The 26,344-nt window shown below is 41.8% G+C and overlaps 1 protein-coding gene across 3 annotated transcripts in view; it reads left to right on the forward strand.

Moving 5' to 3' along the window:
* Positions 1-8,718: 8,718 nt before the first annotated feature.
* The window catches only part of GPAM (glycerol-3-phosphate acyltransferase, mitochondrial), a 45,529-nt gene continuing 27,903 nt past the window's right edge, over positions 8,719-26,344 (forward strand). Inside the window, exons 1-3 of one of the 3 annotated variants that reach the window (XM_055719780.1) lie at positions 8,719-8,741; positions 23,236-23,366; positions 25,360-25,482. In XM_055719780.1, the coding sequence (XP_055575755.1) occupies positions 23,265-23,366; positions 25,360-25,482 (225 nt within the window). In that variant the 5' untranslated portion in view covers positions 8,719-8,741; positions 23,236-23,264. Of the gene's footprint in view, positions 8,742-21,700; positions 21,920-23,235; positions 23,367-25,359; positions 25,483-26,344 lie in introns of those variants that run through there. The other 2 variants (XM_055719779.1, XM_055719778.1) reach the window with 2 other exon arrangements.

The following is a 26,344-nucleotide window of genomic DNA, read 5'->3' on the forward strand; positions in this document are numbered from 1 at the left end:
CAGTGAGACTTCTTTACAACACGGTTGTTGAGCTAACCACATATTCTTCAGATTAGTCTTCATCCTGCAAGTACAGGGAGCCTCCATCGTTTCTGAGGGCAATTTAAGTTCAGTGCCCTGAGAACACTGGCACAGGGGGCCCTTTGGAAAAACAGCGTTCACTCCGAAGGTGATCTCTTGCCCTTAAGTTATTTAAAAGTGATCTGGTAACAAGATAATGCTCCATTCTCTCAGGAGACTATCACTATAGGGTATATCTATATCTATCTATAGGATATATCAGTATTTCTGTAGAGTTCATTATTTCAACTTCTCACCCGAATTCTGCAGAAATATTGCAGTGTTCTTCAGGATGGAAATTCTGAAATTTGGTCAGTTGTGCTTACAAAGCTAGAAGCACTGCTTGTTTGGGAAAGTGTTCTGTCCCCCAGAATTCTCTGAAGAATTATATAGATTGAAATTTTTGCTTGGGAAGGGCAGAGGGAAACATCTACTTTTTCACTATATTTCTTTTTAAAGACTGGTCTTTAAGAAATTGAAAATGCCTGAGTGTGCGAGTGAAATTGTGTTTCAATACAAAAGACAGTTAATACAGAACTGGAAATTTGTGTATGAGAATGTGAGAAAGCAGAAAATAGGCCAGTGTGGTTTGGGTACACATGTATATGGAATCCTAAGAAAAACAGTGGTAGAATTCAGGAAATATTTAATCAGTGGTTTGACCACACCTGCAGCTCAGGCTTGGTAAATAAGTGACTACTCAAGGCAAGGATGGCAGAGCAGGCACATTTTTAACATGCTACTGACTGTTATTTTAAATGGGCCTTGTAGCCTCATGTCTCTCAGATATCATGGCATCTTGGGTGTCATGGCATCGTGGATTTTTAAAATATTTTATTATTTTCACCAGGCCGTCTTTGAGCTGAGAAATCTGTTGATTACAATTTCATTTAATTGCAACAGGTAGGATACTCTTCAGGAGGTTACTATCCTCACTCCTGTTGGGATTTCTGTTGTTGTAGTGATGAAGTTTGTCAAACATTGTTTTCGAAAAAAAATATCTAGGGTTGTTATTATTAATATATAATTATGATAATGAATTATTATGGCTTCAGTTTGCCTTCCTGTAATGCCAAAGGAAGATCTATGTGCATGTCCACAATAAGATAAGAGTCTTTAGGTGTCATTTACAGTAATTATATTAATTAGAGAGGTGTTAGGGGAATATTACTACTTTATAGCCCTTGGACTGACTATTTTGATAGTACATGTGCAAGGACAACACTTCCCCTTGTTTTGGTGAATAAGGACTATCACAGTTACCTGTGAAGAGGATGGTTTCAGCTGGACTATGAGTGTACCTGTGGCTGTGCAGCAGGGGAACCCATGTCCAGTCATCCAAAAAGACCAGTTTCAGGGCATAGCAGCCTTTATTTTCTTGTATAGACATGCTGAATTTGAAAGATATTTCTAAGAAATTTTCTCTACAGTTTATCTTTCAGTTTAGGTACTTATTGACCTTAATATTCTTAACTGCATCCATTTAGATAGAAATTAAAGTGAGGAGTCTTCTTGGTTTTCTATTAAATTGTTAAGTTCTTTTTGTCACCATTATGGAGCGTATGGGTACATCTCTACATACTAAATACATTATAATTTTGGAAGAAAGAATTATTCCATTTTTTTGTTCATTTCCCTCTCTGTGATGGTGTTAAAAAGACTGCAGGATTGGCATCAACGTTACAGTTGGCTGAATGGTGCTGGTGACACTTCAATTGCAGTTAAAACACATTCTGTTGTACGGAAGGCAAAGGAAAGGGAACTACAGAGCCTGATTTAAAGAAGGATTTAAATGATACATGTACACAGAAGAATTAAGATGTCAAAGCAAGCTGGAGAATTCTGGAGTGGTCCAGTAAGCTCTGAGGCAGAACCGAATTCAACAGTTTTGTGCAGATCCTGATGGCTCAAGTAAGTCCGTGTTTAAAATCGTACAAAAGGCACGTGGTTTCCTCTAATCATTGGGGTAGACTCCAAGGGGCAGAGGTGAAGGAGAAAGGGGCAGGTTGGTCAGTCCAGGCACTTATTAGGGCCAAGGTCTTTTGAGGAAGTTAATGAGTTTCTAAATAGCCAACTAGCAGCTGGTAGGGAGCAGAACAGTCAGCTTCTGCACCCTGCTCTTATTTCTGCCCTGAAGTGAGAGATACCCTTAGGAGATATAAGGCAACATCTTGTGGTCAAAAAAACCCTCCCACTAGGAAATAGCTGCTTCTGATGTGAAAACTTTTTTCTTTATACCACGTGAGGGAAAATTTAAAAACAATTTTAGTCTCTTAAGGTTGGTGATTTACATGAGTAACCCTTGAGCCTTATTGCAGCGTTCAGGATAGGACAGTTTGACTGATTTATACTGTTCTGGTCTCTCTGACCCTGCCTTTGGCTATGCTTCTGAAAGCAGCTGGCACGGCTGCTCGTTTGCACTTCTCCCCCATCTTTGTATGTCAGATAGCTTTTGCCGTCTTCCTGACCTTGCTGGGTAAACATTGCACTAACACAGCTTTTCTATAGCATGCATTTGTTTTTGAAAAACATCAAAAAGGCAAAAGAAACACAAGCAGGTAAGCGAATGAGAAAAAAAGGAAATAAGATGGGAGGCCAAATTAGGACAGAGCTGGGGGGTGGGGGGGGTGGCGGTGGGGGGGGTGGCGGGGGAGCGGGATATGCTCTTAGCACAGGCCAGAAAATTACCCCGGAGGGCCATGGGCTCTTCCTCAGTGTGTGTGTGATGCTGTGATGTTATCCTGGATCAGGACAGAGGTGCATGTCTGCCAGCGTGCGTGTGTGTTCAGCTGTGGGTGTACGTACACCATTAGCTAAGCACCCACCTGCGGATATGTGAATCAGCACTGCAGTGAGGAGTTCCTCGCTTGGGCTTCAGCTCTAGGAGAGTCTGCTTTTCAGAGCCACTTGCACGATGGACCTGACTTCATCAGTTTTGTTCCCCACAAGACTCTGTGCTACTCAAGTCTAATAGGTATTTAATAATGTTCATGGACTAAGTAAAATATTTTATCTACTATAAGATTCCCTTTCATTTTCACCACCTTACCACCTGGTAGATCTGCATCAGAAAAGACCAGTGCATTTCTTTCCAGTTTTAAATGCTTGTCATTCCTGTGGTGCCTCACTTCTGAGTCACAACTTTAATATAGTAACAAGCAATTGAAAAACCCCAGCATCTATTTGGCCCACACTATCAACTGAGTGTGATTCCATGGCTGTAATTAACTGTGCAGTGTTTGGAAGTGTGTTGTGTCCACTACCTGCCTCCCCTGTGCTGAATTTCTGCTTCTGTGTTGTTCTTACAAACCTACACAGGAGCAAGGCTCAGAACTGAGGTATTTCTTGATTGAATGTCAAGGAGGCCAGGAATTCTCCTGTGATGTGGTGGCATGTCTTCTGCTGTTCTTGTTGGAGACAACCCACAGTAGTAGATTAAGTTTTATGATCTTAACATTGAAAGCATCATTTTTTTCCAAAACAAATTGCCTGCCACCTTCTTTTGTAAAAAACTGATTCTCTCCCACCTGTACAATAGGTAGCTGTTAATTCACTTGCAGATTATGCTCTGCTTTTACATGATAGCAGTTTTTTTTTTTCATAGATGTGATGGCCTAAAGATACTGCTCTACTTATGTCATGTTCGTCATCCACTTGTAACTGCTTTTGGTTAGTAATCTTTGGCTTAGGACCCTGGTTAGTGGACAGTACACCTTGCAGCCAACACCTATATGAACTGGTTATCTGTACAGGATATAGGTGACTGTATGGGCATAATTTCATTAATTCAATATTGTTCCCTTTAAACTGGCATATGAAGGGGAATTACCAGTGAGTCATGTGTTATTTGCAGATTATTACTATCCAGAACCTGGTGCCAAGTAAGCCGATCTATTCTCTGTTATTACTGTGTTATTCGATGCATTGTGCAACAGATCAGTTCCTAACATAAATAGACAGAGTAGTCCATGGATAGGAATAAATCCTGTTACGTTCAAGTACTTACATGCTATATGCTAGGCCTGGCACAGTGAATCAGAAGTCTCGTGTAGTTTCTTTGGATTTTTCCTTTTCTGTTACTGGTACTTTGATGCAATTCTTTTCACTTGGCTGCTTCATTTTTGATGGTAACTTCAAAGAAATGACTTGAACAGAACATTTTCGACTTTTTCCTGAAACTCACCATGCTCACAGCGCGTCTCTTGTGTTTTTTGACAGTTGCATAAACTATTGGGACGACGTAATTTCCTCTTGGCTTTCCCAGCAAGATTCAGCAATTAAGGTACGTTTGGTTTTGTATTGGTAATGTTTCGTTAGGTGAAGAAGACAGAATCACTCTGTGTTACTATGTAGAACATATTTCTATTTCTTGCAGCTCCTTGTGTTCAGACTGGAGGCATCCTGGGAACTTTGGTATAGTACAAAGTCCCTTCCCAGGCCAGCGTGTCCAGTTCAGTAAGGATTTTTGCAGTGCCTTGGACCTCTCCTAAGGCTCTGTCTGTGATTTGCACAGTGGTTTCTGCAAAACAACTTTCTTATCCAATTTGACACTACTCATAATCAAATCCCACTATTGGTTTCACCAGCCCTCCTTAGGCAGTGCTGGTAGAATCAGTCATTTAGAAGCAAATTCAGCTTTTTTACAGAAAAGTAGCCAGCAACTCATGCAGTCTTGCACTGATTGAGATTTTTGGCTTTGCATTAAGGACAGTGACATCGTTCCATGCAACCTTTTTTTCTACAGTCTCTGGAGGGTTTTCTCATTTCTACTGTCACTCTCTGGGTTGTATTTAAGCAGTGCTGGGGGAACAAAGAACAGTCCTTGGGCACGGACCAGCCGTGTGATCACAGACGCAGAGTATCACCCTGTGCCTTTGGCTGCCCTTCAGCCTTGTATTTTTAGCTTGCAGTCTCCGTAGTGGAAGAATTGTCTCTTCTTACTATATTTGTAGCACAGTGGGTGGATTAGCAGTTCTGCCCACTCCTGCTCTGGTCTGTAGTAAAAAGGAAATATTAAAAAAGTATTCCTTAATTGTGATTAAGGAATAATTGTATTTCCTAACACATACATGGCAAGGCATCCTCGTTCAAGGGAATTTGTTTGAACTGGCATCCGAGCTTGGATGTCTTTGTCACACAACAGGTGCTTCAAATCACTAAACTGCAGTCTGAGCTGGTATTTATTCCTCTTCAATGTCAGATGCTTTTCCTTGGTGTAGCAGAGCATACCACGCAACCTGCAAATTGTGCTGGCGAGCATATTTAATCATACATCAGCAGATTATCTATAATTAGCTCCATCACAGCTAGATCCGTGGAGATCTTCAGTGGGAGGATAATGTCTACTCCAGGGACTGAAGCAACCCTGCAGGGAAGATGGGAGCCCAGCTGCAAAGTACTGCTGGAGTAGATTTGAGTTGGTTAAAGCCTTTGATGATCAGTCTGACATTGCTTATAGTTTCATATTTGAAAGTCCAGGCTTTGACTTCCTTGAGGTGTTCCAGTGGGTAACTACAGATATCTCAGTGCTTCATGGCAGTCCTATGCATCTAGATAAACTCTTCATTTATTTGCTTTATACCGTTCTGTCAAGGCTTCTCAGCTGGGATGGGGTTTACCCTGCCCATCACTAGGAGTCAGTGGTTTGTCTGTATTTGGACTGGTCACCTTAAACTGATTTTGTATTCAGTGCAGCGAAACAGGGTCCTGTGGAGCCTGTTACAAGCAATGCATCTGAGTATTTGAGGCATCTACTTTGTGATCAGATGAACTGTGCCCTAGAAATGAACGTTTCTTTCTAGAGATACAGATACAGATATCTAAGTGTAGCTGCATGAAACTCACCCAGTACGTTTGTCCTTCGGTCGAGTTCAGCTTTTCCTCAGCCTCTCAGTATTAGCAGGTCTAAGAAGGACTTAGGACAGTTTTTCTAGGTTATAGGAGGCACAGAGAAAGCAGACAGAAAAGCAGGGTGTGGCAAATAATGTCTATAACTTGTTCAGACCTGTTAGGCCACTCCATTGTGTGTTATTAATGCTTTTCCCCCCAAAAACCTCCAAATTATCATCCCTTCTGAGTGTACTAGAGCAACACCTGCTACCTCGTAGACCCTGTAGGTCTAGCACATAGCCAGGGAGACAATCACAGCTTTCCTTGGGCTAAAGCTGGGGTTACAATGTTGTGGTCACAATATATGCAGTGTTGTCCTGGATGGTTAACTCCTCTAGATTAAGAACCCACAATGGTTTGCTGCGTTGCTGTTTCAGGCTCTCCCACCTGATTAGCGCCAAATCTGTTTTCGCTCATCTGAATATATATACTAGTCGTATTATATCTTACCATATCAGCAACTGGATTTTCCTAGGTATTGGTATCTAATAATCATATTTCTTGTAGGGATATATTTAAGAAGATTAAAACCTGATTCTTCTGATTGAGAGTGAGCTGTGTCTGTGCCTTCTCCACCCCCCACAACTGACAAAGCTGCACCAGGATCACTTTTGTGACTTGAAAATCTGAAAGCTAGCTGCGTCCAGAAGTTTAGCAAAATTAATTCTGACCATGTGGTAGGAGTTTAAGTCACAAACCAGAAAGACCAGGTTAATGAATATTTTCTAGCATGCATATAGAAAGAACTAGAATATGAAAAATACTGCTATAAGATATTCAAGGAATTAGCAAAAGCAGTCACTGAATTTCTAGTTATCTGTGGTAGCTGTAGAAAATTAAGACACAACACATTTCAGCTTTCTCAGCATTATTCATCAGTAGATTTCCATCTCCACTAAACAGTGAATCTACTTTTTCCTTCCTCTTGCTCATGCAGATTTCTTTCTTATTGCCTTTTATGGTCCTTGCATCTTGAATCTTAATCTTTCCAACATGCATATCCAGTGGTTGAAATAAAAATGTTGGAAACCTGTTATAAAAATTTAGACATGCTGGTGTAAAGACGTGAGAACTCCTCATAGCCTTCATTGTGCCCTGTTTTCTCTCTGTGGAAAGTACTGGTTTGAAGTATGGCAGCACCTACCAGCTCATCCCAGTTGCTGTGGAGAGGTGTCTGCTGCAGTGTATTGCTGTTGAATGCTTGTAGATTTTTGTTACTCCCAGTGCTGTATAGCTGGAATGTATGTATCCATGTAAGCCTGCCATTAAGAGAACTGAAACCATACATACATAATGAGTTGGAAATTAATTTCCAGCCTTGCACCATGGCTCCTGTGAGTAATATGTATGTCACAGGCCCCTTCAGCATCACTGAGATTCCCCTTCTGAGAGGGGACTGTTCAGCTGAACAAATGTTTGAGGGTCAGGACTTGAATTTTTATTATCTATTAATGCGCTTCTGCTGCGAACTGCCCTGCATGGCCAAACTGACTGGAAATACTGTCATGCATATGTGCAACGCTATCTGTGTAAAGAGAACAAAGTTAGTCTGCTTTCACATATTTGTCCAAAGATTTCCAAGAGAGAAAAATGAAATGCTTGTCTATTCAGAAATATCACTGCAGAGACCAGGCAGTGTTGCAGCATTTCTGAGCTAGCATCTTCACTTTTCAGCAAGGGATTGGGTCAAAATTGCTTGTATTTTTGGATGAAATGGGAGCTGAACAACAACAAAAAAATCCTATAAAGACTAACTTTATATAATACTTGCCATCCATTTTTCCATGCAAAAATACCCTACCAGCTCTAGTGCAAGACTTTATTGAAACCTGGTAAGAACATTTTGGAATTGGTTGGCTCTTACATCTGACTAAACCATATGAAGGTTAATGTATTAAATAAACTTTCAAACACAATTGGTTACAGCTGAAATAGCCAAGCTGTTTCACCATGAAGATATGAAAGGTGGAGCCCATAATTTCCCAGAATTTCAGGGTCATCTGAATAGGTGCACTGTGTGAAACTGGCTAGTGTTGTTGCCACCAATTCCAGTCCAACTCCTCTGATTTTTATGAAGCTCAAATTGTCACCACTAAAAATTGACATTATTAGTACATGCTGAAAACATCCTTCATTTCATTGCTGCAATGGTGCTGCTGCAGAAAGTGTGTTTGGCGTCTAGAATTCCATGACATTTTTTTCTTGTATGCTTTTCCTTTGGTACCTTTATTGGTCACAGCTTTTTGGTCATAAAGATTTACGTAAAGATCTATAACATATCCTTGTGACTTTAAAACCAAGAATAAAAAATAGAAGTTGGTTTATAAAACAAAATGGTTAAAAACCGTATTATATAATGAAATCTGAAGCAAATTACTGCTGACTAAGCTTACTGAGCATGAGCACATTGGCATCAGTGATATCGTAGAACAGTTTTGGTTGGAAGGGGCCTTTAAATGTCATCTGGTCCAACTCCCAAATGATGGGAGATACATTAATGCATTATGTTAGAAGGATGGTACTAGATGAAGAATAGATTAAACTGGAATATTAGGTGTTTCAAGGGAAAGATGTCAACCATTGCCAAGTGTTGTCCAAACCCATTATTAACTTTGAGCAATCCAGCCTTGCTATTTCTTTTGCCTATCAAGGCCCATGAAGACGTGGGGGGGTGTTAACCAAATGTCAGTGGATCAGATATATTTCTCTCTCTTGCAGGACTTAGCAGTCAGCAGTCTTAAGAGCTTCTCCAAATAACAATTAGCTAACTTTCCCAACTTCCTACCAGGCTGGTAAGTATTTTGCCATTTTTTACAGATAAGGTTAATTATAAACATGTTAATACTTTCTGACTGTATGGTATCATATAGGAATCATAAAGGATTGTATAAAGAGCATTATTCCTCTACCTGTGGCAAAGCAAGTGTATAGAGTTTATGGACTAAGGGGCATAAAATGGGTTACTCAGCCAACCAGCAATGGGTACCGCTGCAGGAGAAGCTATCAAGTGGCATCCAACCATCAGCCCGAACTTACATCACTCACGGTAGACGTTAACATGCCTGCGTCCCATGGAGAAATCTCACTGCTGGCTTCAGTAGATAAACAAGATCATGTTCATATATTATATTTTGGGCATAACTTCTTGATGCATGTAAACAGGTTTGTTTTGCTTCCAAATGAACTTCAGGTATAATGCTGCTTTAAAGTATGTTCTGATAGTCTAACTTTGAAAACCTAAAGGCATAAGTGAGCTATTGACATTTTCATCTAATAGAAATGAACTCAGTATCATGACCATATGGGCAATGGGGCAAATATAGTCTTACTAGGCACTCTATGATTGAAATGATCAACTGAAATTTACAAGTCTTGACTTGAAATATATTTATCTTGACAGCCATAGCTGAAGAGCATTTGGTGTGCACCAAAAGAAGCTGCTATAAGTCAAACACCAGTTCGCTTCAGTCATTGGTTCATGTTCAATAAAACCTCCAAGATGGGGCTTCTTGACTATTTTAGCCTAAATGCTTGAGAAACACTTGGATACTTTGGGAATGGGGTTAGGTGTTGATTTCTATAGAAATCGTCGATAAACACCTTCTATTGATCGAGAGCTTGTGAAGCTCGTGCTATGATCTATTCTGCTTCACATTTCTGACCTGGGATAACCCACGTAATTTCTCCACCTCATTTGAGTGTGGTAAGAATAGCTGTATGTTTCTGTATGTTCTGGCATCATAGTAATGGGAGCCATGTAAATGCTGTAGCAAGACAGATAAAATAGCAGGGGACAGAGATCTTCCCTGGTGCGTCTCCTGGGCCTCTCCCCTCTAAATATGAATCATGCTTCATCCGGGCAGATATTAGTTATGATTATTTATGTTCTTGTTCGTGACCACGCATTTGGCAGGATTGGCTAGACTTGGTAAGACACTGGTTATTTTGTCATTTGTTTTCTGCATAAAAGGAAAAGAAAATACAGTTAGAGGTGTCCATCCAGTGCTCAGGGTACTAGCAGGCAGAGGGAAGGGTGGGAAATCAATGGTTCTCAGGTGTCTTACAATGGACAAAGTGAACCAAATTATTTGGGGAATAGCAGCTTAATTTCTTTCAGACTCACTGCCTGCTTTACAGTTATCTTTTTTATGTGTTCCTTCATTATTATTTTTTAATTGAGGAAGAGAAATCCATGATTAAAAATAAGCCTGTGGAATGATGTTTTGTATTTATCTGTTAGTTAAAGCAATACAATTAGGATGTTGTAGATGACAGACAATTCTGGAATAACAATTACAAAGAAGCATTTAAAAAACTAAGGTAAAAGTAATTCAGAAGATAGTAAACAAATGCTTCATCACATTTCCCAGATTCTTCTGCAATCATAGATCCTCACTTTGCATGCAGAGGCTTTAACCATGCATATAGACATAAAGTGGCAGTTTGCCAAAAGAAGGCAAGGAAAGAAAGTAGCCTGTATGACAGCTTCCAAACTGTAGGTGGTAGAAACCACTTTGGAAACCTGTTTCATTAAGAAAAAAATTACGTTCCTGACCAACATAATTATAGTGTTTTCAAGCGTGGCTGAACTGGATGTAACTTACAGCAAAACATCACATTGAGGAAAATAACCTTGTTCAAGAAAAATGTGCTTTGATGATGAATCTCATTGACACAGCTGTGCTCTAAAGGGCTTTGACAAATGGAATTCAGTTTTAGTTAGGGAATAAATACAAATATATTCTGGTGAATTGAATTGTCAGCATACAAGCAAATTGGTATATTTTTTTTTGACTGGGAATTTAAATGAGGGAAAAAGGCATGTTATGAGTATTTAAGTTATTTTCCTTTTTTTCACCCCCAGAAAAAACCCTAAGCCATAACCTGGATAATCATGTAAAGACTGTACTTTTTAAAGCAGTGATTTGACCTCATTCTCCATAAAGTCTGTTTTCCTCCCGGGGCTCTCCCTCCCCCATGTTTATGTTCTCATTTAATAACAGGAAACAATGCTATTCCTCACAAGCAGTAGGATATGACTCTTTGAGCACCACTCAACTTCTGTTTTGATGGCCCTGCCACTTTGTGCAGCTCCTGCCCCTCCCTTGGTTATTCCTCCCACCCTTCCGCTGCCTCTGTGGTTGGACCAGCGTGATGGTTTTGATGATAACTTATTTCTCAGGTGGATTGTTTCCCCCATCTATCTCACTGCACACCTCCCAGCTGAGGATTGTATTTTGTCACTAGTGAGTTTTAACCAAAAAACCCCAAAGGAATTGTGTATTTTCTTTTCTGTAGAGAGAGAAGGGGAAAAAGATGGAAAAGGTGAATCGGGAGGGGAGTAAGGTTTTCAGGTGATTCTTAAACCTGGTCTCTGGGCTTTGTTGGGCAGGCTTTTCAGTGACTGACTGAATGTATTTAAGTACTTCCAAGTGATTGTGCTGGTAAAGATGGAAGCCTAAAAAGAGGAAACTCAACAGGGGAAATAAAATGCCTCCTTAGTAGACTACCTAGTTAGAAGTAAAGTTGGATGGGTGAATTCTTACCAGGCTGTGAAAAAGAGTAAAACCCAACCTTTTCCCTTCTTTCAGCATTCCTATCCCCCTGAATCCAGCCCCGTTCTGTGTGCCCTAGTCATCCAGTGCTACCATTTTATTGCTGTTTGAATATATTTCATTCAAACACGTTACCTTTTAAACCATTTATGAACACCTCGGTCAAGGAAGCAGGCAATGCCACAGGTTAGAAACAAAACTCTAAGTCTCTTCTTACAGGCCTGATAGTGTTTAAAATATTTGAGTGTTTTCTAAATATGTGATCTAGTTGAACTGTGATAAGCTACACACCTCTCAAGAAGTACTTCTGACCACACTGTTATGTCTTCCCATGCAAGTGAGTATTTTATGATGACTGAGGAAAAAATACCTGTTTTGTTATACCAGTAGCAAGTTGGAGTCATCCCAATTTCTATTGATGTAAAAGTGACCAGAATCTTTCCCATAAAATAGTTTGTATAGCACTTCAACTTCTGCAACATAAAGTATCTAAAAGTGGTCTTGGAATGCTCCTTTTGTAAAAATGAACAAAATTTATCGAGAAATTACATAAACTTTAAAAAAATATTGTGAAGGTAGTACAAAGATAATTTGATGTAATTTCTTAAATTTAGAATATATGCATCTACAGGCATGGATTACTGAATTTAGACATACCCTGTGACCTAAGTTAACACCTGACAGAAATGTATTGCCGGCATTATTATTAAGTTATAATTAAGGCCCATTAATAAACTTTGTGCACAGAGAAATGGAGTATTTCCTTCACCTGTACTAAACCTGAGAAAGCTGCAAGGCCCTGGCATCACGGAGAGATATCCAGACATCAACTGCCAAGTGTGTGAGCAGAGCGAAAAAGGGGATGGCAGGAGGAGAGGGGCCCAAGTAACCACAGTGCACAAAAGTATCTGTTTGCTAATGACCTGTTTGTTTTAGACCAAAAGTTTATTATTGCAGCCAGTAAAGATATGAGTTGAATTGCACACACATTTTGTGGCAATGCTGGTCAAAGTTTGTATTAACAGGTTCTGAAGGATAAAACTTTGACAATAAAAAGCTACTTTGTAGCGGAGCCTGTATTAAGGCTACCAGCAACTGATATACAGAGCATCCCCTGAAGTGCATTGAACGTGAAAAAAACATTTTCTGCAGGTAGAATTTGCTTTCTGGCACTGCTTTGATGATTGCTCAAGGTCCTGTCTGTGCCATGGATTTTCATCTGTCAGTGGTGTTTGCATTAAGTTGTGTAACTGCTTCTTAATGCCTGTTACGTAAGGATGCATAGATTGCAGCTCCATGAGGTATCCTGCACAAATCACAACTGATAATGTCAGCATGGTGGCAAAGGTTAGTCTCGGTTGAATTAATTTTAAATTAATTAAAATTCTGCCTGCATAAGTCAAATACTTGATTAATACAGAAGTGTACAATATAAGTTCAAACAGGGCTGAGAAAGCAGGTAGCTGTTGTTATATTGCAGTACGTAAGTTTTCTGATATTCATACCATTTACCAACGTGATGCAGCTTTCCTGGTCAGGGTGGGAGTTTTGCCATGCCATGATTTTACCCCAAGGATCTCAGGCCATATTAGCTAAAACTCAATAATATGTTGATAGACAAGACATCAGAAGTCAACATTCACAAGGTCGGGTGGTGGGGTTTTTTTAATGATTTTTATACTATATTTACTGTGTCAGCCCTTTTGCTTGTATTTAATCTAGTTTTAATTAGGCTAAGTCAGGATCTGTACTGAGGAAAGAGAATCTAAAGATGTCTTGGACATTGCACTAAATACAGTTTTGCCTGTAATGGAAAAAATTTAAAAGAATGGAGATGGGGAAAGGAATCTTAGTTTAGCAAAAATAAGTGTTTAAATCTGAATCAGAAGGATTATAGACAGAGTTGCAATTTGAAATGTGATCAGCTATAATAACATTTACTTCTTTTCCTTCTCTAATGTTAATTTAACACCTTTCTAAATGACTAATTTGAATTCCTGTAGCAAACCCCGCAAGTTAGGTTTAAGGCATTTCTTCACTGGAGTCCTCCATCAGCACATATTTTCTGGTGTGGTCCTCTGAAAATGCACACCTTGCTTTGTATGGAGCCTTTTTGAATTCTGACTATGAACTGGCCGCACAAATATGAGATGTGACACATCTATGGTCAGAAAACATCTTACAGGGATTTACCAGAGGAAGACATAGAGCAGGGAAGCAGAGAGAGTGGAACATCCTACTGACCACAGAGTTCCAAGACAGCACTAGGACTCTTTGATGGTGCACTGTTCTGCTTCCAGATTTTGCAAGTACAGAGATATGAATGACTTTTTCTCCAGATCTGCCTAGCTCAGGTTTTATGAGATTTAACAAGGCCTAGATCAGAAAATAAATAATGTTTCAAAATATATTGGCTCTCACTTTGTGGGCTGATCAGGAACAGATAGCATATCTATCTAGTGCTTGAAATATTAGTTAAAATATAGTAACTAAGACATTTTTAGCAACAAGCGTTCCTAGTGTAAACAGACTATGAAATTTTGTTCCATGTTTCATCATACTGGTGTTACTGATGGTACCTCCTGGCCCATATGTACTAATGATCTACCAGAGGAGCTGAAACTGGGCAAAGAATGGCCAAAAATGTCAGGATAATCCCATGATGTAGGTTGGACTTGAGGCTGATGTTTGCCCCATGATTCTCTTGCAAGGCTGTTCTAGAAGTTACTTCTTAACTGCATAGGAGCCTGCTCCAGTTTCCAGTCTGGCTGGTGCTTCCCAAGTGTTTCTTTTTATTCATTAACTTCATTAGCACATTCTAAACTTGTGTCGTATAAGAAATATTAAATACTAACTATCCACAAAAGCATAGCTGGGAAATGTCACAGGTGAAAAAGCACAGAAAGTTCTTTTATGAAAAAAGCTGGTGGAGAAACACCACTTGGCTGAAGTGGCAGAGCTCAGCTGGATCTTGGGGACACTGCAGTAGCACAGATAGAAAATGAGATGAAAACTTCTTGCAAGGAAGACCCTGAAGCAGATACATGCCCAGTATATTCTGACCGCTAAAGCAGATTTCTGAATGCGCATTCAAAACGCGATGGCCTGCTCATTACTTTTTATATTTCATAAAATCAGGCTGCTGTAGTCAATCCATAACACTGAAAATTAAAAAGTTCCATCACGAATGCAGAAGTGGTATTTATAATTTACTATTTTTTCCAGCCCCTCAGAAAAAATAATTCAACCTGAATTCTATCAACTACTCTGACACCTTTAGTAAATCATGCTGATGGACAGGTGCTCAAATATGCCCAGTTGTTTATGCTGGATGGATTTTTTTTTTTTTTTGGTAACTTTGTGTCCCTGAAAGACAGGCGTTTCAAAGGCAAAAGCTGATACAACTTTCTCCTGTACCTCAGGTTAAGTTGATTAGGTCTTAACGAAAGGCATTGATCATTTCTCTTCCGCAAAAGACCTGGCTCAAAATGCCTCTCTCCTGCAGCCTGGGGCACTGTGCTGCAAGGAATGTGTAGTCTAATCTCTTACTGCACCTAAAGATAGAACAAACAAGAACCCTCCAGAAACCACCGTTGCTTTACCCCTCCTAAGGAGAGAACGAAAGGGGAAAGTGCAATAAGAATAAAAAGGCATATCTGATCCTGCATTATCCTAAATCTGAAAGAGCTGTGGGGTGACTCAGCCCTAAGCCCACAAACAGCTTCATGAAACCAGCCTGGCATGCTATGAACCATGCAATTTTCCTGAAGCAATGGTTGGTCGTGTGTGAAATACCAAGTTAGTAATGTGCACTGTTTTTCATAAAGGGGAAAGGCCAGAGCTGCAGAAACAGCATCTCTTAGCCAGAGATCATATCCTTCTCAAGGCCTCTGCCTTTCTAGGTGAATATCCTGGAATAAGCAATTTAACAGTTCAGGGTGTACACATAAGGATTTCTGCTTTCATGAAGGTACAAGGTGCTTGGGAAAGTATTAGGTTATGCTTCTAACAGTGGGGAAAAAAAAAAAAAAAACACAACCCACACACAAACCACCAAACCCTAAGTAGGATTTCATCACGTTGTGAGCTGGATATCTGTTATTTAGTAACTGAAAAGGTAAGCTTTTGCTGGGTCAGTTGGTATTGTTTCGGTCAAACTATCACCGGTAGTTTGTGAAATCCAGCACTGCAGTACAATTGTTGGCTGGGTCTTAGGACTTAAACAAGGGTATTTTTCTGCATTTCCTGGATCCAGGATACACATAAGTGGGAGTGGGAAAAAATGCTTTTGTTTGGGAAACACACTGTGGGAAAATTGCCTAACATGATTTGAATGTCAGAATTGGAATGTAACAACTGGTGTAGCCAGATCAGAGCAAAGCGACAGCCAAAGGCAGAAAATTGCTTTTTTTCAGGTTTCTCAGTGAATTTTACAATCCTGAAGTAAAATTTGTAGTTTACTTTTTGTTGATTGTGTTCATAGATAAAATTTCAGTTACATAAAGTTAATCATGTGTATCTGTGATAAACTAAAGCCTTAAGACCTCGTATTTTTTAGTGAGACTGACTTTAAAAAAAAAAGAAAAATATCTGGACGTCTGTGGGAAGTTTTCCTTCCTGTTTGCTTTTTGCAAAACCTGAACCGGTGAATCCATTTTGTGTCCCTGAGTAAACTGAGGGGTGGGGGGGTGTTGCCCTTGGGAGAGATGGCTCGTGCCCTGTTCATCTGCAGAAGAGATAATTGAATAAGAGATTAGAAAATACAGGGGTTGTAAAGCTGCCTTTGGAATATATGGCAGCCTGCATCAGGTCAGAACAGATGCCCTGGCTCTCTCCTAACCCCTCCAAGGTGTTTGTAAAATATATCCCCAAAATTTGAGAAAATTTTTCAACCAACAGGTCTTATGTTTTCCATGCCAAAGGCATTAAGACTCTTTTGGTGGCCCACACAGCAGGGTCTTGATTAACAGGGTCTTGATTAAGGTCCCAAATACTCAAAAATAAGGGGAGAGGTGGGCTATCATGTGATTTAACACCTGGGTCATATAATCTGTTGCAAAGACTCTTGTGCACTGGCAGTTGAAAGAGCTGTCTGTGATCCCAGCTTCCAATACCTACAGTGCTTTAAATTGTAAGATATGACAAGTCCTTCTAAAGCCAACAACTGCACAACAGAGCAGTGAAAACTGCCTCCTTTTGAGATACTGATTTAAAGGCTTGCCTAGCACCTCGTAATAATTAGGGGTTGTGTTATTCTAGAACAATTTGCAATCCCTCAAGGATGAGTCACAGCAAATTTGATAAGATCACGATTTTGTGATTTTTTTTAATGAGATGCTGCTTTTTTCAAAATGGCCCATACAGCCCTAGGATCTGATTTCTTTATTTCTGTTCCTTGGTTCTTTGTTTGAAGGGACAGAAAGCAGCTCTGCATTCCTGGAGAGAGAACTCTTCTGTCTGTTTTCTGCGGGAAAGTTGGCCACAAGCAGAAGTGCATTGGGCTTGGCATGAAATGCAGTCATTAGTGAAACCTGACATATCTGCAAACAGAAAACTAGATTTATCCTTGCTATAACCAGAGTCCCCCACATACAGTGATTTTTAATGATTTACAAATGGATAATATCTTTGAGGCATCTAACAGTATTTAGGGCCTTTATACAGTAAATCAGTTGTTTCATCTGTGTTATTTTTCAGATAAAATCAACTCTTGGATAAAATGTCAGCTTTGCAGATACCCTCAACAAACAAAAGCAGAAAACTGAAATAAACCCTCTTACAAAATAACACAGCAGGCATGGGGAGGCTTGCATTGTTATAGCAGATGATTGCTTAAGGTCTAAGTATGGGAGAATCTTGTTCCAAATTCTATCATTCAGTATTCCTCAATTAAAAATGCTGGCAAATTCCTTTGGATAGTTAAGGTTTTTTGATTTGTGATAGATAAATGGTGCAAAGTTTGTAAGTGTAAACATTAGTTATACTGGTTTTAACCCAGTAGTGCTTTCTGTTAGAACAAAAGCCTTTTTTATACTAACTTGAGTAACAAGTTCAAGAGAAAAGCTAGGAGCAGTTTGGGCTAAAATACTCTTATCTTTTCAAAATTGCAGTAATAGATATTTGAATGAGAAGAAATTGCAGAAAAACGATGTGCTTTATATTGCATAAGAGAGAGTCACTGTACTTTTAATGGATTTTGCATTTGTTCTCAAGACAAGGGAGGTGAAATAGAAGAGATCATTTGTCTTGAAAGGAGATCTAAAATATACCCAAATCATTTCTACATACAGTCTTATCAGTCCATTTCATGGCCGCTTGCCACTCTCAGAAGCTCTTAATATATTGTACACCAAAGGCAAAACTGCTGACATGGAGTTCTGCAACTGCCAAATTGCATGTTCATAATTGTTCCTAGTCATGTGAGGTCGCGTTTGGTCAGTGCAAACAAAAAACCTTTGTCTGGATCTTTACTCCCTCTTCAAGCAGTTTTTGGTTTCCTAGCTTTTGTAGCACTCCCCGGGTTGAAAGTTTCTTTCTTAAGAGGATGCTGTGTAGTCTTTTGTAAACATGTCTCCATTACTAAAAGTGACATCATGGGAATTGCTGGTAAGGAGCTGGGAGCAAGACCTGGGGTAGAGGCGATGTACAAAGAAGTTCCCCTTATCCCTTCCCCCTTCCCACAGCATTGCTGAGCAAACAGGTACTTTGTTGAACTCTGTTGGAAGCTTTATGAGGAATTTAAACATAGGAAGGACAAATTGGTTTTGTTTTTTTTTTAAATAGAGTCCTGCCACTTTCTCATCTGCAGGCTGCTATGCACGATATGGTCAGCAGCTTATTCACACAAAGCCAGGGTTCTGCTGATTTGCCATCATATGTAAATTGCCTCCCTGGACTCATTGGCACGGTAAACACCTCAGTTTAAAGAAGTTTAAAAAGATGGATTGCAAAACTTAGGCATGCTCCTGCTCCTACTGAGATCAGTGGCAAACCTCCCATTGACTTCAATGGAAGCAGGATAGAGCCTCTCTTTTCTGGAAGCGAGAGCCAGCAGTATGTGAGCTTTTTGGAGCACATGCAGCTCTGAAAGTCTGTTCCTTTTGGGCATTCCAAAATTTTTCCTATTTGCTTGATTCCATGGCAACACAACATCACCACCAAGCTCTCAATACTGAAATGAGATTTTACTACTAAGCCTGAAGATTTATACAAGTGTATCCTGTGAAAAGATCTTGCTGAGCTACAATTGCCATTGGACTAATTCTGCATCCTTTTCAAATGAGTGACAAAATTAACTCTGGATTTATTTTACAATAAGCCAATAATTTTATAAGGTTAGAAAACCAGGAAAACTGCTCTACAAATACCAGAAATAACTTTCTATTATTATTATTATTACACAGAATTGCTATATTTGAGTAAAACACTGTATCTATTCACTATTCTTTTCAAAACAGCCTAGAGAATAGCGTAAGCAGTTTTCTCGTAAATGATAATAAAATCGGACTCTAGAGACTGCATAAAATTATGATAAAGCCATTGAGGCTTTTCTTCTAATTTTTCTATTACTTATATCACAGAAATAACTGTTTTGCAACCTGAAAAATATACCAGTGCAAAAGCATGCAAGGAAAAAGCATGCTAAAAGATCCGTATTAGATTCTGAATGTACTATATAGTTCATCTTTTACAGAGGGAAGGAAACAGGCAAGCTTGCTTTACACTCAGTGGCTGAGAGTTTGCCCCGAGTTACATTATAGTGTGCCGAAACTGAGTGCGCTGCTTGATCATCTCCTGTTTTTATGCATGGAAGGGGAAAAAAAATCAAAGTGATTCCATATCTGGAGAAGATAAAGTTGTGTGTAAGCAATATTTATGGTCCTTTATAACACAGAGTGCCTACTAAGAAGTACCCAAGTAACAATCAAAGTGCAGTTTAATTATGAGAAATTAAATTCTGAGACAACACTAATAAGAATTATACGTGTCTTACATTTCATGCATTTTCTTAGACTCTAGAGGTAACCATTCATTCTACCTCTGTTATATTCAGTTTTCATGTAATCCAGTTATTGAATCTCCTCCAATGTGATTTTGGGGATAATTCTGCCACCTAGGACAAACTCCGTGGAGTTCTGAGTGTGGGATGTGGTCCCGCTGACTAGCTGTGCCCCAGGATCAGAGGCAGACATCTCCTTCTCTGGCCTCCACAACTCCACCAAGTCAATGAGATGCTCATTATACAAGCGGAGCTGAGATGAGGATGTAACAACTGAGATCACACAAATCTGACAGTAGCACTGTGACTCTGAAAACCTTCTGTATTTTTTTTCCATATAGACTGCCTCTTGGGCTAGGCTCTGATGAGCAAAGCAGTTACAAATCCACTTAGCTGCAGTAGACCCAGATGAAAACAGAATCCATCCCCTCGTTTCCAGCTGACCTTCAGCAAGCAAGAAAAAACTGATATCAAGTCTAAAGCTTTGTTACAAAGCTAGACAGTTATGGGCTTGTATTTCAAAAGTGACCAAAGATTCTGGCTATGTTGCTTTTCAAGACCGAAACTTGAAAGTGGGTGTTTGGCACTATTTCAAGCAACTGACACACAGAGCTGCTAATCAAATTTGAAATTCTTGGCCCAGATTATGAGAAAACGGGGAGAAACTTTAGAATATGAATGCGCTCTAAGAAATAGAATTAGAGATTGTCCTTTATAAAAATGTGATGCTTTGCTATACACAAATGTTGCATTGTATATTATGCAGAAATACAAACTTTTAATGTCGTGCATTTCACTGGGCTGCATCTTGTAGTAATTTTTTTATTTGAAAAGTCGACGTCTTATATTCCAGTCTACTTTGCCACAAAAGAAGAGTATCTTTTCTTGCAAAGGGGGGAAATTCAAACTCTCATCTGACCGGTAAATTGCAGAATGCTCTCTGTAAAGTATCAGCTGTAATGCCCCAGTGATACTGCCTGGGACGTGCTCAGTTGTGGGAAGTAGGGAACTCACAGACGCTTGTAGCAGTTAGGGTTCTGTCTATCACATCTTACGTGTGAAAGGCATTTGTAATTCTTAGTTAATTCTCATTTGTAGTAAATCCAAAATTACATCTAGAAGCAAGATCTCTAGAAGGACAATACCTCCTTGGGTCACTTAAATTTATAAGCAGAGTATTTGCATTAGTGTGAAACGATGTCTTGTATTTTGTCACTTCATTCCTGTGCTGTGCTGGTTTGAGTAACGCTGACCACTCGGACATGCAATGAAGCGCAGGCGCCAGCCTTTCTTTCCACAGGCCTGCAACTCGCCTTAAGCCACAGAAAAACGATCTTTAAATAGCCCAGGCCAAGAGATACCCTCAGCCCGTGTTTGGTGAGGTGCAGCAATCTCAATCAACATTTGCTTTTGCGCTCAGCGCAGGGCAGCTGGCACTGCGGCAAGGCCGGGGGCAGATCGATACCTGTCCCCAGCCCTGCGCAGCTGCTCTGAGGGCACCGCGGCGCGGCCCCGCCGCAGCCCCCGCGGGCGCGGTTCGGCGTGACTCTCGCCGCCGTTTTCTGCCGGGCAGCTCTGACCCGAGCGCGGCGGAACTGCGGCCCGCGGGGGGGCAGCCGGCCGGTGCCCCAGCCTCTGCGGTGGCCGCGCCGGGCGCCGCGGCCCAGAGCGAGGGGGGGGGGGGGGGGCGGGCCGGGCAGCGGGTGCGCGGGGTGCGGAGGCGCCGCCGGGGAGCGGGTGGCGGGCCCGGGGGCGGGCGTTGGGCCCGGGGCCGGGCGGAGGCGGGCGACAGGCGGCGGGGCCGGGCGGCGGGCCCGCACCATGGCGACGGGCGCTCAGGAAGTCGCGTCAGGCGCGGCGCCGCTGCGCGGCCCGGCGGGCAGGGGGCAGCGGCGGCGCCGGCGGTGCGGGCCGGGGCCGGGGCCGGGGCCGGGGCGGGGGCCGGGGCCGGGGCCGGGCCGGCGGGGCGGGGCGGGGCGGGGCGGGGCGCGCGGCTGCCGCGTGGCCGGAGGGGCGGGCCCCGGCAGTGGCCGGCGGTGCGCGCGGAGCCGGCGGTGGCGCGGGGCAGCGGTCGGCCCGGGGTGCGTGTGGCGGTGCCCGCGGGCGGAGCGGGGCGGCGCTGCCGGTCGCTGCGGCTGCCGCGGAGCCGGGGGCGGGGAGGGGGCTCGGCCGGCCTCGCGGGGGCTCCGGGGCCGGTGGCTGCCCGTCCCTGGCGGCGGTCGGGGGCGGCCCCTTGGCAGCGGGCGCCGGCGGTGCCCGGGGGCGCTGCGCGGCCAGCACGGCGCTCGCCGGCCGGGGGCTGTCTGCCGCAGGTCCGTGAGCGTGCGAGGGGCGCCGCGGCCCCGGAGATGCCGTGCTGCAGCGCGGTAGCTGCCTGAGCGCCGCGGCGGCACCGGCGGGGCGGGCGTTGTCGGAGGTACGTACGAGGCGGCTGTTACTCCCAGAGGCTTTTAATTATGGGGGGGTTATTAATTTGTTTTTTAATTCATCCCGTACGTCTGCCGGTGCAGCCAAGGTCACCTTGAGCGCCAGGAGAACGCGCGTTGCTCTCACCGTTTAGGTGTTCGTCAGCCTTTTTGTTGTGTGTATGGGGTGGGTTAGGTATTAATTTGCCTGGGCACTAATTAATTAAAAAAAAAAAAAAAGAAGAAGAAGAAGAAAAAGGCGAATGGAGTGATAAAGCCAGAGGAGGCGAGGCCAGCCCGCGCACCGGGCTGTGCGGTCGGTGTACGGGTGGCAGCGCGGCCCCGGCCCTGGGAGCTGCGGCGGGCACGGCGGGGGGGGGCTGCGCCCGCCCGGGGGGCTGCAGGTCTGGCCTTGGGGGGGGGAGGGCGTCAGCGGCGGCCGTGCGGGGCGGCCCGTAGCCCGGCCGCGTGCAAGTTCGTTCGCCGTGAGAGTTGGGAGAGGCGGTGGTGACCGTTCCATGGGTGAAGATGCTGGATCGCTGCTCCCGTGGCTCTGTCACAGAGCACGCTCAATCCGTAGCCCCCCCACCCCCCATACACCCTACAATGCTAAGTTGTTCTGATGCGTTTGGCCTACTTGCTTTTTTCTTTGGCCAGAGGAGAATGATTTACTGCACTTATTATATGAACTGTAAAACTTCCATTTGAAAATAATAGCTCAAGTTTAGACTTCTCTCCTGCTTTTTAAGCCCGTAGTGTCATTGATGTCAACAGCGGGTTCGGATTTAGGGGTGCGCTTTTGTATAGCGCACGTCTTGCTCTGGGGGGTTTGCAAACCCATCTGACTGCAGCTAGACCAGACACGGGAAATATACAGTGAGGCAGGGCTGGCACAGAACATTAATGACATTTTTTATAGATAACAGGTGTCCTTGAGAAGCAGATGATGAAAGACTGAGGTCATGGAGTGCAAGGGAATAGTAAACTTTTGAAAGTGGCTGAATGGTATAAACTGCAGTGAAGAGGCGTAAAGGGACTATACTGACCTGTAATGGGAAGAAGAGCAGGGAGAGGTGGACATGCAGGTAGCCAACTGGTGTGCCCTGCTTATGGAAGTTGAATGCGCTAGTTTTATTATCATATTAAAATCATGCTGATTTCTGACTGCAATGAAACAGCTTCAGAACCTAACTTGTACTGAAGAGTGTACAAATACCAGTTTGCTAATTTGTTGCTAGATACCCATCACTGAAGTCATGTGTCTGTAGGTGTGTTCCTGTGTGTGTGTATATATATGTATGTACACCTGTATGTTATTATTTTGCAGCTTCTGATCTTCAGTTCAACTCTTGTGTCATGGATGAAACTGCTTTGTCCCTTGGAACAATAGATGTTTCCTATTTGTCCACCTCAGCAGAGTGCAGCATCAGTAGATGTAAGCATTCCAGTGAAGAATGGGTAAGTAAAAGTTGTGAATTTTACTAGCCATATTTATCTTACTTTTTCTTCAAGATAAAGGTGGACTTTCTGTTTTTATTATTATTGTGATGCTTTATCTCCGTTCTTTATGTCTCTCATGCATAATACAGTTTGGTTTTAATTCAACTTGAAAAGTAAGGAGGAGCCAAGAGTTCAGTGCTGTGCCAAAGACTGATGCTGCTAGAAAAGAAAAACCCTGTCAAACCCAGTTGATAGTCTTACTGCCTTCTGGTGTGATGTTACTAATTATTTTAGATACCAGTAAATGTGCAGAATCCCATTCTGGACTAGGCTGGGGTCAAACAGAAAGTCAAACAGTAAGCTTATAGCAGTTCTGAAGGATGTAGTTTGAAATGCATGAGTGAAAAGGAGCGTGAAGCTAGAGGTATGTAGGTCATGTAGCCATTGTAGCTGGAGCTTTTCATGCAATACAGGAGGCAGAGAAAACTTGGTGGATATAAATAAGGAGTCTATTAAAAGTCTGTGTCCTCTGTTGAGTGACTCTTGGGATTTGGAGGAGGCAGAGGGGGCTGGCTGGAGCAAAAAGCCACATGGGGACGGGGCTGGTACTGGTTGGTTTAGAAGCATAGATCAGGAAGAATTAGACACAGCTCTGGAGAGGAGGAGTTTGAACTCGATACAGAGGAAGAGTTGGAGACATGGTCAGAGTTGAGGGAAAGGACAGATGTCCTGGCAGCTGGGTTTTCTATCTAGCTAGATGTAAGTTGCATTGGACAGCAAGCTGCGGTAACCGACCGATCTGTGAGAGGGTGGGATAAAGGCAGGCAAGATGAAAGAGATAGGAAAGAGTTTTTTTAAGAAAGTGGTATCCAGTTCAGTCAGGGCTTGGAGGCAAGCAGAAGGAAGATGGTATTGTTACAAAGCTGGTTCATTTTGGAGTTAGCATTACAGAAGGTGACAGAGAAGGGATTGGGCCAGACTTAGCATCTGGATGCTTGTTTATTTCAGGTGAAAGGCTTAATCTTGGAATAATTGTCATTTCACACCTCTTGCCAAATGTGATACCTGCACATTTTAGGTTTTAGGCGTCTTCAGTGTTGCTTTTGCCTTTCTGGTTGTTTCTCACTGCACTGGCTTTCTAGCTGAGTATGTGGCAATCTGTATTCGTGTTTTCCAACCCTTCTACCCTGCTTCTCTTCCACTTAAATGTGCTATTTTAAACAACATTTTAGTTTGGGCTTTTTTTTTTTTGTCTCTATAGCTTCCCTCATTAAAAACTTGGAATATAAACTCAGAAAATGGCAATCCAATGCTCATTCTCAGGCAAGCAATAATTCAGTAGACTTTAATGGGCACAATCAATGTCTTTACAAAAATTGTAGTTAAGTATATTTTCATTATGCCCTAACGCAGAGAATGTGTTTTGTGAATGCAGTTGCTTTGGATATTTTGGTTCTGTAATCTTCAGAAACACAGTGTAACATTGGAGAACGCACAGCTGTTCCTTTTTCATATCACTTTGTGTAAAACTGCCGAGAAAGAGGCTACAGAGTTAATAGTTTGTGTACATTCAGTTGTCTTGCAATTTTACAGGGTAATATCCAGTTAAAGCTTAAAACCCATTGCTCATATTACAAGCACCCTTACATTGAGAGTGTAATTTACTGTTAATTTCTTTCACTTTTCTCAGCTGACAGCTTTCTTGCTGTTTCTTATTAGATTTATTATTTATTTTAAAATTTTGCGTGTCAGTAAAAGCTACAGTGCTTAAGATACGTAAGTATAACACTGTGGTTTTGCTTTTATTTTTAAAAATCACATCATCTGGAAATAATTATTTTAGAAAAAATCTTGGCAAAATTTGTGTTAGTTTTTTGTAATTGTGCTTTGCTTTTTTGTTTGTTCGGTTTTTGTGTTGGTGGTTTTTCCCCTCTGGTAACTCCTCTTACATTGTACTGGGTATGTGAAAACTTTATTTCTGGATATTTACATAGTGCTTTTTATTCTGCAGGGAGAGTGTAATTCTAGGCCCACTCTCTTCCGATCTGCCACTTTAAAATGGAAGGAGACCCTGTTGAGCAGAAAAAGGCCATTTGTGGGACGATGTTGCTACGTATGCACTCCCCAGAGCCGGGTAAGAAGATTATGGACTGGATTATGTTAGACAGTAACGCATAGTTGCAGCATAATGAAATATCAGTAGTTTTCCTGCCTTCAGAATTAAGGCCATAATGTTCTTACTTCATAAAGGAATATAGTTTTTCACCTTTGTTTTTGGTTGTATTTGTCATGGAATTAGTGGATGACACAGACTTACTGTGATGCTTTGTCTCTCACTTTTCAGTGTGAACTTAAACGACATTCCAGCTCTTCAGAATTAGCATTAGGAAGTTGTTCGGAAAAAATTATCTGCTCTGCTAAATTAATAATAGGAATTTGGTGCATATGAAAGTGTTAAGGCTTACTTTTAGGACGCTTAGTTCTCCATCCACAGAATAAATACAGTTTTGAGGGTAAGCAATACATGTCCTCTCAAACTTGAAGAGATCAATCCTGTGATGGAGAAGACAGGTTGGTTTTCTACACTTGGCTGATTCCTGGCTTCTCTGCCCAGCCTGGAAACAAGGAGTGCCAGTTACGATGGTGAGGATATTTGTCTGCTGGGAACAGTGTCAAGATGGTGGCTCTAGAGAGGTTGCACAAGCTGATTTAAAATGTGAACTTTATTGAACTGCATTGGGCAGGCTTTCCAGAAGCTGAAGATGCAAAATGCTGATAAATGCCATAATATAGTTCGCAATCAGCTTATCGTGTAATTTGACTATGTGTACAGCCTGGACTTTAAATTGTGCTCAGTTACACCGGCACTGAGCTCCACGGTTGGCTGGACTAGAGTGAAAATTTGCCTATTCCTTTGACCAGGGAAAATGTATTATTTCACTCTATTCCTATAACAGAATAGAAAATTGCCGCAATGACATACAAATGTAGGATAG

This window comes from Falco cherrug, chromosome 9, assembly GCF_023634085.1.
Source record: "Falco cherrug isolate bFalChe1 chromosome 9, bFalChe1.pri, whole genome shotgun sequence".
Taxonomy (NCBI): Eukaryota; Metazoa; Chordata; class Aves; order Falconiformes; family Falconidae; genus Falco; species Falco cherrug.